This window comes from Prunus dulcis, chromosome 1, assembly GCF_902201215.1.
Source record: "Prunus dulcis chromosome 1, ALMONDv2, whole genome shotgun sequence".
Taxonomy (NCBI): Eukaryota; Viridiplantae; Streptophyta; class Magnoliopsida; order Rosales; family Rosaceae; genus Prunus; species Prunus dulcis.
Window position 1 is genome coordinate 4021888 of NC_047650.1, and position 13136 is coordinate 4035023.

Genomic DNA, 13136 nt, shown 5'->3' on the forward strand with positions numbered 1-13136 from the left:
GAGACGGACAATGAGGGGTTGATCCGAATTCTGATTGATCTGGAGAGAGAAGGGCCGAAGAGAGAGATAGAGGCAAGAGAATTGAGAGAGAACCTAATTTCTGAAAAACCACAATAAAAATGTATTTATACGTGGTAGTTGTAAAAAAATTGGGAAAGGATGGTATTTTTAATTAAAATTATAAAAATGGTGGCATTTTAAGCTATTTCCCAAAAATAAAAGCTTTTTTCCAATCATCAGACATCATTGGCATTACCACCACGAATTCAACTTACAGAATCTAAGGGTAATGATTGAGTGGAATGATCTATCTTGACATGCTTTCTCAATGGATCATCTGAAAAAGGAAGATGAACCAATTACTTCCTGCAAAGCATTAAAACAAGTAGAAACCAAGGCAGCAAAATCAAAATGCATCTGACGCACAAGGCACACAATATAATCAACCTCCAACGTCTTTAAGTTGTAGTTATATCATATTATACGCAAACCCAAACAATTAACAATACAGAATAAGCTGAACATTTGAATAGGGAGAAACAAGAAACAAAATAGAAAATGCCCAGAAACACACGAGTATAAAGAAATAGAAACGCTCAAGAATACAACAAATTTTACTGGTAGATAGTCGGGAATAAGAAAGTAATAGCATTTCCAAGACAATTGTTCTTCCTTTTCTTCAATGAGGGTACTTCAGAGATAGCCATGATTATGAACTCACCAAAATTATCTGATGCTGGCACTTCATGGGATCTCTTTTTGAGTGCATCCGTGACAGATGCTTCACCTTGCAAAGATCCTGGATCCTGAAGTGAAAAAGAAGTAAATTATACCCCCAATCTATAGATAATTAGTACGAGATGCATGAAGAAGCAGCTCAAATTAATTCAAAAAACACCCGTCCAAAAAAGCTTGAGCTCAGACTAATTATTACATTCTTCAACCTCAAAGTTAAAAGTGTCTCTGTTGCGCATAGTACATTGTTTATCTTACTCCAGAACATGCAAAGGAGCTGACAATTATAAAAAATAATCTACAATACAAGATACAAGCACAATCAACTGCTATGCCATAAATGATAAATCTCACTGGTATATTGGAAGCACAATTAGGAGTTCAATTTCAAATGGGGACTTTTGAAATTGAAATTGGAAGGGGGACTTTTGAAGTTGAAATTGGAAGCCTAAATCTCACTGGTCCATTGGAAGTCTAATTAGGAGTTTAATTCCAAATGGCACACAGTGAAAAGTTTGCCTTTTTGAAATCGAAATCGGAAAATGAATTGCAGAAGGTAGCAAGTGAACTCTTACTTGAAAAGGGCAATGCATAAGCTTGCCGAAAATATCGTCCTTCAAATCTGCAGCAGCGATTGTGTAAATGGCATTCGTAAGTCCACATGAATATTCTTCCGTGTCCTCAGGCAAAGAGTACCCTTTGTACACACTAACAGGAGGATCAAATATCTGCCACAATTCCAAACAAAAAAGAAAGAGTGAAGTGAAGTGAAGTTCAAGCACATTAAACCCATTTAACCCAGAAATAGAAAAATGTAAAATTATCGAAGAACTAAGCTGAGCCTGACAATCGCCGAAACTCTTATAAACACCAACAATATCTCCTTTGCGCACTACATAGAAGGCATCTTTTGCCAGCTCCACAATTGGTTCAGCTTCTGACTTCCTCCGTGAACGAGACTATGTCGTCTTCCTGCTGATGCTGCTGCTGGCTTTGCTTTGAGATCAGCAGAGCTGAATATGGAATCTCGTTGATTCTAAGTTGATGCACTTAACCCCACACGAAAGGTCCAATTTTCTTTTCCACGAAACGACCCTTCGTTCTGAAAATGGTGGTTGCGTGAAAAGTGCGACAACGACAAGCAGTTCATCACACACGCAGCGTCAGGATGGATTGTCCAGGTTTCTGAAACAGAGCCAGAGGAGGCAGAGAGATAGAAAAGGATTTGGGTATGACTGCGCACAAATAATGGATTTTCTCTTACTTAATTGTGGCCTGAAATTTGAGAACATGGTGATAATTAAAGTGTTTGGTATTAATTAGTAATTGAGACCCAAAACCAATTTCGAAGAAACCCCTAAATCAATTTCTTACAAATCCATACACCATAAACCAAATTCACAAAAACCCTAAATTTCAAAGACAAGGAAGATGAACAGTACCTCGTGGATGTGAACCGTGGAGTTAAGCTTGGATGAATAGCCACCGCTGAGGGAGAAAGAAGATTGCGTCAGAGAGAGAGAGAGAGAGTTACACGAGGGAGAGAGAAGGGCTGAAGAGAGAGATAGAGCCAAGAGAGTTGAGAGAGAACCCAATTTCTGAAAAACCACAATAAAACCACAATAAAAATGTATTTATACGTGGTAGTTGTAAAAAAATTGAGAATGGATGGTATTTTTAGTTAAAATTATAAAAATGGTGGCATTTTAAGCTATTTCCCTAGTATCTTTAGGTCAATATATATATATATATATTAAAACTTTCTTTTTATTAATTAAATCATATCTTAGCCTTATTTAATTACTTTCATTAATAATCTTGTTTGAATTATTTTTTTAATGAATAATTAGTAGTGATTATTTTAATTTACTTTACAAATTATATTACTTAATAAACAATTTAATTTTTTAATTTGTTTCTTTGATAAAATATATAAATACTAATTATTCACTAGTTAAATAATAATTAAAACAACCCATGTGCAGCAGGTCTTCTCCATCATCTTCACCAAAACACACATCCAAAACCTAACTTCAGTACCAAATACCACACCATCTTCACCAAACACAATCGATATCCGTTCCGCTTCCAAACCCTTCTTCAATTATTCGATTCACACCCCAAACCTTCAATTTCTGCAACAGAGACGATGCCTCTCCTCATCCTTACTCTCAGAGTCAGATTCAGATTCAAAACATTTACTTTCAGGTCCCTCAAACCTATTCCTCATACAGTGCATGGCTATGCATAATAAGGCAGTTGACAATGTTAAACGTATGCCAATTTCTCCACCAACCTCATCCCTTCTGAATTTTACAAATATTCAAAATAGGAAATTAAGTTTTATTGTGGATTTTTTAATTATTTTTTTAATTCCTTGGCATAAATGCTAGTTTGTCTGCGGTTTTCTACTACACTGCACCCGAGTGCCGAGCTAGTAAGTTCTAACTTCTAATCAATGAATTTTCTTTCATCAATCAAGTGAGGGGGCTGGGTTTTGTTTCTGCGAGAGAGGAAGAGAGAAGAGTGGGAAGGAATAATGGGGTTGGAGGAGGGGAATCTTTAAAGTTTTTTTCTTCACACATGGCACTTAGTTTAGCAAAATAGTGGATCCTATTGGTTCCACGTTAGTATTTTTAACAGAGTTTTTAATGAACTTGACGGTAAGAGATAAAGTGAGATACAAAACATCGGTTAAAGAGACAAAGTAGGTCACTTTAACTTTAAGGGGGTTTAGTGTGAATTGATCAATGTTTCAGGAGGCACTGTAGCACTTAAGACAAAGAGCAACGGTAAGATGGACACTAATGTGGTATTGGCCGAAGGCTCTCCGATGCTTAAGTTATGTTAAGGACAGAGTGAATAATAATTTGGACAAAATAAGGGCTAAGTAGCCGAATGTAGCATTTACCTCATTTTAGGGACTTGCACCTCTATTTATAGATCTTGGAAGGTATGCACTTTGAGTGAGATTTCGATGCGGGACTGTGGACATTGCCTTAGAGGCTACCACGTGTCCTTTGTTCAGCTTGATAAAACATACACCTTCTTAAGCCGGATCAGCATGTTGGGTTGCCAAAAACTCACCCTGCCGATGATTTGTACATGGGTAGGGTTGCCGAAGGTTCACCCTACCGATGATCGTTTTATGAGTCTCAATGCTTTGACTGAGCTTTGTGAATCTCATTGTAGGTCCTACGCTCCACATGCAGAATAATTGGCTTGTCAAATATGATATAAGCACGCAATATTAATAATATACACTCCCACTTTCGAGTTTAATTTAAGTTGAATTAATATATTATTTAGGCTAGTTTAAATGCACATTAATTAGTTCCAATTCACCAATTGAATTTATATTTATGTTGACCTGCTACCTAAAGCCCAAATTTATTTTCAAGTAGTAATTTGACAAAAAAAAATTCAGGTTATGAAGTCAATACGGATTTCTTTCTGTCGAAATGAAGTGAAACGCAGATTGAAAGCTTAGAGGTATTGCTCAAATTTTCCGAACGAAAATAGTGGTTTTTGTATTCTTCTCAGAAAAAACAAAAGCAAAAAAAGCAAACCTGCTCCGCCGCCTCAGAGGCAACGGTAACTAAAACCCAATGGGTGAGGCGCGTACTAGATTTGGGCCCACGCCCTCTAGAAACCAGGCGAAATAAAAGAGTATGAAACTGGGCAATGAAAGGGCCAACCAACCTTGTCTTGACGTTGTTAGTTTCTTTACCAACACCTTCAATCTTTTTCAATCAAAAGATCACCTTCCTCTTCAATCTTTCTTCCATTTTACTTCACATGATTTTTCATCATCAAAATTCACATCCACAAACCCAAAAACATTTATTAATTTATCTATTTTGGAAAGCAAGTTTTGTACGCATAAATTATAATTTCTGATAATATTTTTTAATCAATATTTCTGTTCTGGGTTTTCTGTCTAATTGAACATTGTTGCATGCAAGGTGTGGACATGAGCTGTATAGGTCATGCCTGTAAACCAATTTTCAATGCATGCTTCATACGAATTGTCAAAAAGGGAGAAGACAAAGGGGACAAAAGAAAATTAAATAATGCACCAAATGTGTCCTGCTTTGAGAGTAATGAAGGCTCTCAGTCTCTGAAAATATATTATATGTTGAAATTTTTTGAAGATTATTCAAGGGGTTTCCTGGTTTCTAAGATGTTTGGAGAAGGCATCTCGACATCACATAAAAGGACATTAGAAAAGGGTTCATGGAATCAGAGGCTATGAGTGCTGCAACAATTTAATATGTTACAGCTGTCTGCTTCCGATGACCCTTTTGCCAAAACCATACTCATATTACTTGTGCATAATTGGGAAGCCTACTTAGTCCTTCCTTATATAGAAGTGATGAATGACCTTGACACTTCATTCTTGCTGAGCACTGAACAGTGTCAAAATCAAAGCCTTACACTGCACTCCAAATATATGGTGAGAGGTCAGTATTTTTCTCTCTACAAGTTAACTGTTTTCTTCTTTGGACATCATTCACTAATAATTGTAACAATCTTTTGTTATTATGAAGGAATTGCTTCTATTTATTGCTTGGTTTTGTTCCCATTGGTACTGGCTACTTTCCAGTCCATTCTTCTGCATATAATTTGACTTCCTGATAAAGGTATCACTTCAAAAGGTACTTCTTCTGCCTTAACATACTGAAATTTTCAATGTTTCCCTCATTGTTCTCAGATAATAGTATTAATGTGAAGTTTTTGTTCTCAGTTTTGCTTGATAGTTTGAATTATTTTGAGTTCTGCACTGTCAGGTTTTCTGATTTTTACTATTGTGATGTAAAATGGGAGTTCGGTTAAGTTTTTCTTCATCTTCGTCTACTTTTTCTCATGGCTTCCTCTCTTTCCACATTGAAGTTGTATGCTTAAAAAGACATTCAGAGGTAGGTAAGGAAAAGAATGCAACAGTAAAAGAAACTATTTGATACAATGTATATTCAGCAACTTAGATTTGATCTATGGTTTTCATTTTACCTAAGTGGAAGTACTCTTTTACTTTGGATGGATGAAGTTTGCCAAAGTAAGAGAAAATCTGTATTTTTCATTTATCTTAGCACATTGACACATTTTTTACAATTTTCTTTTCAATTACATAACTTTTTCTATGCTACACATCCAGTTTGAGAACAATGTGTAAACTTGTTAAAAATGAAGTTACATCTTAGTGCTTTAAATTGCAGAATGATTACATCTGCTGAAGCAGTTGAAGCTATGGTAGAGGTTGTTCCTTGGGAAGAAGTTCCTGAGTCATTGGAGCATAAGAGAATTGATTACTTGGCAGAAAGGAAAAGGTCACTGCGAGCCCGTTATGCATATGGCATAATCTTCTTAATCACAAATCTTTGGGCTTGGTTTGTTCGTGACTATGCGCAAAGGGTTTTACCTGAGCTCCATTGTATGCAACTGTTCTCCCCTTCTCAAAAGATCTGGATTTTCTTCTTACTTTAGTTTGGTCCATACCATTATCAAATTTATACAAATCACAAACTCCTAATTCAAATACTGTAACTGACTTCTGCAAAGCCAATATCCCTATGTAGCTTCTAAAGTAGTTTCACTTTACGGATTCTGCTAGACTTGTGATCTTTATCTTATGTTAAATTCCACAGACAAGTTCCTTTGCACATGAACAACATTTAGAAACTGAAATTCTAATCCTGTCATGCATTATTGGAAGTGATTCATTTACACATAATTACAGACTAGAAAAGGTATATATAATGATGCTTTCTGTGTTGTGCTTCTAAAATTTCTTTTGCAGATATGAAATCTTGTGGATCTGGCGGAAATGACTGCTTTCATACACTGGGAGTTCTTCGTGTGAGTTTAGGAAGCTTTGTATCTTTTTTCTGGCTGATTCATAAGATTAAGTTTAACTGCAACCCCTTATAAATTGGTTAACCACTACTGCTGTACCCTTAAGCGTAAAGCTCAGGTGGAAACTAAGGATGATGGAGAAATAATGCAGTCATAATCTTGTGTTTGCAGGATAACTGTGTTATCATAGGATGGATAACAAAATAACTCAGGCCTATAACTTGTATTATCCTCGTTTTACTATATAAGTTAATACTTATTTTCAGCTACAGATTTCCTACCTGTGTTTCTGTCCCCTCAAAGAGTGAACAACCTTAACATCAAAATCAGATATTTTTCTTTCTAATGTTCCTCACTACATCTAAAACAAGAAAACTATGGGAAGCTCGCAATGCATGGCATTCTGGATGGTGGGGATTGAAGTTTTTCATATTACTAATATCGATGGTGGTTCCACTCTTCGTTCCTTCAGATTCTCTTCAATTATATGGTACGTTAATTTGACAGTCAATCACGAAACACTCCATATTTAATAACGGTCCTTTTGTCTTTCTTCATACTGGTCCTTTATGCATCAATTGAGAAAGAAGCATGACTTACTTGGTCCATCTGATGTTAGAACATGTGAGAATAATCTCTTTCAATGCATTATTCTTTTCAATCATATTTACAAGTAGATACAATCATGGAAAACAGAAATACAAAGTCTAGGCCTAAGAACATAATCTACTATATCTGGGGGTTCTGTTACCATGGATATTAGTAGGTTTCCTTCAAATAAACCACTCATGACCTATCTATTCCTCCTTGTTTGATGCATCTTGAAAAAGAATTTCCAAATTAACAACTTTTTTCCTAATTTCTTACAGGTGAATTTGCTCGTATTGGTGCAGGGTAATCTTTCAAATTCTTTGTTAAAATGCCTTGAAAGCCATTTATATATTCTACACTTGCTTGAACTGGTTGCTAGCCTGGATAAGGCCAGCTTTAGTGCTTTGTTCTAACCTGCTCCACCGTTGCATAAAACATTAGATCATGATTTGTGCAAGAGCAATTCTTTATCATTACACGAAATACTAATCTCAAACTCATAGTACAATTTGTTTTTCTGTACCTCACTTCTAAATCAGTTGCCTTCTAGAGAGAATTATTTCTAAGATTTGAATTGGACTAAAGAAAAGCAACCCTGATGTGGAAACTATCAAGTCAATATGGGACAGCTTAATCAACACAATTTCAGAGAGTAGTGTCAGAGTTCTGGAGTACCCTGTAATCAATGTTTAGACAAAAAAAGAAGAAGAAGGAAAACAAACTAATGAACAAACCTATGGGTTGTCGCATCTGGAAATGGAATCTTGTTTTTAAACCTCCATTTTAGATCTTAGAAAACATCGATTCATCACCTTATTGAAATCAAGGTGTAGCATGTATAGTAGAATATATTCTTTAGTACGTGAACTTGCACGTTTATTTGCTTTGAGTGTTTGGCTCATATCATGACTAACATTGGTTTGTGCTAGCTTCTCATGACAGGATTTTTCTCCTTCTTCAACTTATAAGTGTGATCCAGTTTATTAATTGGTGGAATAAGTACTGGATGCCCGATGAGCAAAAGAAGCAGAGGTATGACTTTTTATTAACAGGAAAAGTAGACATTAGCTCAGATTTTTGGATCGCTACCATTTTACTAGTCATCCCAAAATGAAAAAATGGTCAGCTTATTACCTAATACAAAATAGAAACAAAGACTTCGTAAAGATCACAATAAGGAAATAGACCATTGTAACTATTGCTTTAGCCTTCATTTCTTCTCTTGGTGATAAATGCACTTAATAGATCTTCTTTTACATTCTACAGCTGCTCCCTTGGATTATTCATGTCTACACTGTTTTACATTGCTTCGATGAGTGGAATTGCATTTATGTACTTATCACATGCGATGAAATCCCCATGTATTCTCAACATATTTTTTATCACATGGACTACAATTCTACTTATTGTAATGATGGTTATATCGCTACATTCGAAGGTATACAGTGCTCTTCAAAACACTTCCATTTGATGTAAATTAATTACTTATCAACTTCGATTTGTGTTCCTTCTAGTTAAGAATAGATTATCGTTTTCCTTCTTAATACAGGTAAACAGAGGTCTTTTATCTTCTGGAATTATGGCTTCATACATTGTTTTCCTATGCTGGTCTGCTATCAGAAGGTTAGGACTTCAGCCATGCATCAAGTATTAACTTGCTAATTCAGATTCAGCTAAAATTTCTACCATTTATTTATTTATTTATTCTTAAATCCTCTTTGCTGTGCATTATGCATCAGTTATATTGTGTAGTTGTAAATTTGTGTCATAGATTCGTAAATTTTGGTCTAAATCCAGATAGTATTATGGTTCATTCAACATATTAGTAAGTGACTGCTCATAAAATTTATGCTCAGTATGTATAAAGGTCTCTAAGTAGGTTTAATTTAAAATGAGCAGTATATGAAATTTTGGTTGTATTTCTTTTAGCTAACACTGAAGGCAAAGTGACACATTCAAAATTTATGAAATGAGAAAGTCACTAGCATCTGTTTCTTTATAGGCTTTCATCATCTATTATGCCTTTTCCTTTGCAACTTAATTTTTTTTATTTTTTATCAAGACATTTAACGTTACTCTGGTTTTAATACATGGGTTTTCAGTGAACCTGCCAATGAGGAATGCAACAGACAAAAACAAGGGAATGGGAATNGGTGATTGGAGTACAATACTAGTAAGAGCTGACTAGTTCTAGTTCTATTTCTTTTTTCTTCTTTTTGGTTGCCTCTATAAGTTCCCTGTATTGAATGATAGTTTACAGATGCAGTTTTGTAATACGAGTATATGCAAAACATGTTAAAAGAATCCAGCACTGAAAAAACTAGCATCAGTTAATGATGGTCGGTTTTGGGTTGAACATGCACATACTGCTAGTTGGCTACAATGCAAAAAGCCACTGCTACCCATAGATGAAGTAATTGGGAAAAAATTCCAGCACTGAAAAGTGTTTGAGCACTAGAATAGTTTCTGGTTCCTTCATCATCCTTCTAAGTTGAAGAAAAGTATCCTCATTTCCTAACCAGAGACACTGATGAAATGATTGTTAGCAATAGCCCCACATCGCCTAGGTACCTTTGGAATGTGCAGTGTAAAAACATATTGGCATCCTTTCTGTGTAAGCCGGTTTGGATAATTTCTACAGATGAGTTTAGCAATGACATGCACCAAATGTATTCAATATTAATCTCCGTAGTGGTAATATGTTGTGTTACACTGTACTACCCGCAGGGCTTCCTGATTGCAATATGTTCTATTGTTATGGCAACCTTTTCAACTGGGATAGATTCGCAGTCATTTCAGGTGAATACTTTCTCTGTATATAGTATATGTTCAAAGAATGAATTATACCAACCTTATTTGGTTGCTAAGAAAATGGCAGAGAAGAAAACAAAATTTACGCGTAACAGTTTCGTTAATTGTTTTGAGCCACTGGAAAACAAAAATTGCCTGTAACTTAATTTAGTGCTTCATACAACATGGCTTCATCGATGCAATTCTTAGATACATAGATTCTATTCATTGACAAAAGAAGAGTAAGCGTGAAATATGCAGGGATGTTTCTTGCTGACTGCTAAAAGCGGCCAGGATCTTAATTCCAGTTATTTAGCCAAAAACTAAAAAGTACTTCTCATGCTATTTAGTTTCAAAAAGATGAAGTTCAAGAGGACGATGACATCCCTTACAAGTATGGATTTTTCCACCTAACATTTTCCCTGGGGGCCATGTATTTTGCAATGCTATTCATCAGTTGGAACCTCAATAACTCAGCTAAGAAGTAAGAAACCAAACTATCAGGTCCCCTGTCATTTAGATATCTCTGTTTTGAAATGATTCAGTTTGTATAATTTCGATGGTTGTACATAACATTCTGAAACAATCAGGTGGAGCATTGATGTTGGGTGGACTAGTACATGGGTAAAAATTGTCAACGAATGGTTTGCAGCTTCAATATTTAGTAAGTAAATCACTGTATATGAGTTCCTATTTGGATTGCTTCTGAACCAGGATTGTTTTTCATGTGTTGAGTTTTATTTCTCTACATGCAAAATCTGATAATACACTGTAGTCTGCCATAATCAACCTACATCATAATATGCCCTACTCAATGCGTGGCATGAGTAACATCACAATATAGCCATTTTGATTTTCTTCTAAAAGTGCACTAGCAACCCTACTCGAAATTTGGCTGATCTACAAGTGACCATGCTGAAATTGTAAAAAAACTTTTTTCAGATAACTTGAAAGATTATGAAATGTTTGGTTTGTATTTTGGTTCTATTGTATTTGTGTTCTCTTGGAAAGACATGATAGGGAAATCAGAGCAACTTTTTTATCTGTTCTATATCTTTGATTTTCTTCCAATGTTTTTATGCAGTATGGACGTTGATTTCCCCGGTTCTGAGGCAGTCCGAAGTCATGGATCATGAAGAGCCTGTGCAGGAGATTGATAACTCAGCTGTGCCATGATTGATTATGGAAAATGTTGCAGATCTTTCTTGCTACCTGCTACATGGTCATTATTCTTTCCGTGTCAATTATTCTTCAAGCCAGTCACGAAAGGAGCAGAGGAAAATAAGTCTTCAATATTCCATTGTTGGAAAATCAAGAAGAAGATGCCTGCAATTGAGTATTCACATATTTTGCACCTTGAAACATCAGAAGATGAAGAAAATACCATGGTTTTATGAAGAGGATTAATCATGTGAAGTGAACCACATGATGACTTATCTAATGTGTTTGGCATATTGTCAGAAGTCAAATTGTGAAATTTATGCAACATAATTTGTTAGCATTTCTCATAAGATTATACAATTAATCAGTTCTGCCACGTTGACTTACATGAAAACATTTGTATGTCATCAGGTCAATTTTCTTTCATTAGTCTGTGATACTTGTTGGTTTGGTTGCACCCAATGCACTATTGGCACATTCTCCCATGCTATCCAGTCAAACCCATATGTAGATCAAAAGTTTCATTTCTCTTTTTTCCTTCTAATTATAATCCAGTCAAACCCATTTACATCACCTCTCAACCACTAATAGCTACCTTTTTAGCTTAATTTATAAGAGTTAATTGCTGTCTAGAATTTCCTAAAACAGAATAATAGCACGCTTTCTCACTAGACCTTTTCTACTTTCCATATAAAAGCAGGAGCCATTACCCAATTGAACACTCCCCAAAACACATTTCTTCCACAAATCAAATCCTTAGAACTCATCAAGAGAGAGATACTTCAAGATGTTGAAGCAATCACCAGTTTGTTCCATTTTCTTCACTGTGCTAATTGCCTCAGTGCATGTACTGCTGGTCAAGGCAGCAGACCCAGTCAAAGCCAGTGGGCATGAGCCAATTCTTGAGATGTACATGCATGACATTCTTGGAGGCAGCAGCCCGACAGCTAGGCCAATCACTGGCCTACTTGGCAACATATACGGAGGGCAAGTGCCCTTTGCAAGGCCAATAGGGTTCCTTCCCCCACAAGGTGGGGTGGCCATCCCCAATGCCAATGGTGCCCTCCCAACTGTCAATGGCCTCAATGGCATTCCACTTGGCACTGGCTTAGCTGGCACAACATTTTCAGGAAAACTAAGTGGCCAGGCCCAAACCCAGTTGGGCCCTGATGGGCTGGGCCTGGGCTTTGGAACCCTCACAGTCATTGATGATATCTTGACCACAGCACCTGAGTTGGGCTCACAGACAATTGGGAAGGCTCAAGGAGTTTATGTGGCAAGTTCAGCTGATGGGTCCTCACAGATGATGGCTTTCACAGCTATGATTGAAGGTGGTGAATATGGTGACACCTTAAACTTCTATGGCATATTCAAAATTGGAAGCCCAATGTCACATTTGTCAGTGACAGGAGGCACTGGAAAATTCAAGTCTGCAAGCGGGTTTGCTGAGGTTAGGTCACTTATACCTCCTGGTCAACATGTCACTGATGGTGCTGAGACATTGCTGAGGATCATTGTGCATCTAAGCTACTGAATCAGATATGATGTGGAAAATTTAACAGCAAGTTTGATTTGTATGCTTGATCTACAGAGAATCTGGATGCAGTTTTCTTGTGAATGATTGTAGTTTTCAAATTTGAATTTGTCTAGTTTTGTCATAATGGTATTCTAAAATTTTCTGTTGGATTTTGTATTGGCAGAAGAATGCAATTTATGTTTAGTTCATTTTCTGTCCCTTTCCTGTACAATTTACATACAATGAATTAATTTATAATTAAAAGTTGTTGCTTGCTTTCAATCTTTTGATTTTAAATCCTCATGACTTGAAACTCTTCGTGGCTTGATGACTTCCTTTAGTTTTGACTACACACTCTCACTGCAGTGACCAAAGTTTCGAGTAGGACATTCAACATAGGAGTACAGACCTTAACACTGCATCTTTGGTTTTTTCTGACAAAACCAACCACACTAAGCCAAGTTGAAATGAAACTAATAATTGAAATCCA

The 13136-nt window shown here is 36.1% G+C and overlaps 2 protein-coding genes across 2 annotated transcripts; both read left to right on the top strand.

The window, feature by feature from the left end:
* Positions 1-5952: 5952 nt before the first annotated feature.
* LOC117615483 (probable serine incorporator) lies at positions 5953-11145 on the top strand. The gene is given in 13 exon segments (XM_034344565.1): positions 5953-6166; positions 6533-6609; positions 6919-7078; positions 7458-7482; positions 8122-8211; positions 8446-8617; positions 8729-8802; positions 9282-9333; positions 9335-9352; positions 9907-9978; positions 10320-10453; positions 10560-10633; positions 11054-11145. Coding segments are annotated over 13 exon segments (1254 nt in total).
* Positions 11146-11917: 772 nt separating this feature from the next.
* On the top strand, positions 11918-12664 carry LOC117615937 (dirigent protein 16-like). Its single transcript, XM_034345119.1, has one exon. It carries the CDS (start codon positions 11918-11920, stop codon positions 12662-12664), a length of 747 nt encoding a protein of 248 aa, XP_034201010.1.
* Positions 12665-13136: the final 472 nt, after the last annotated feature.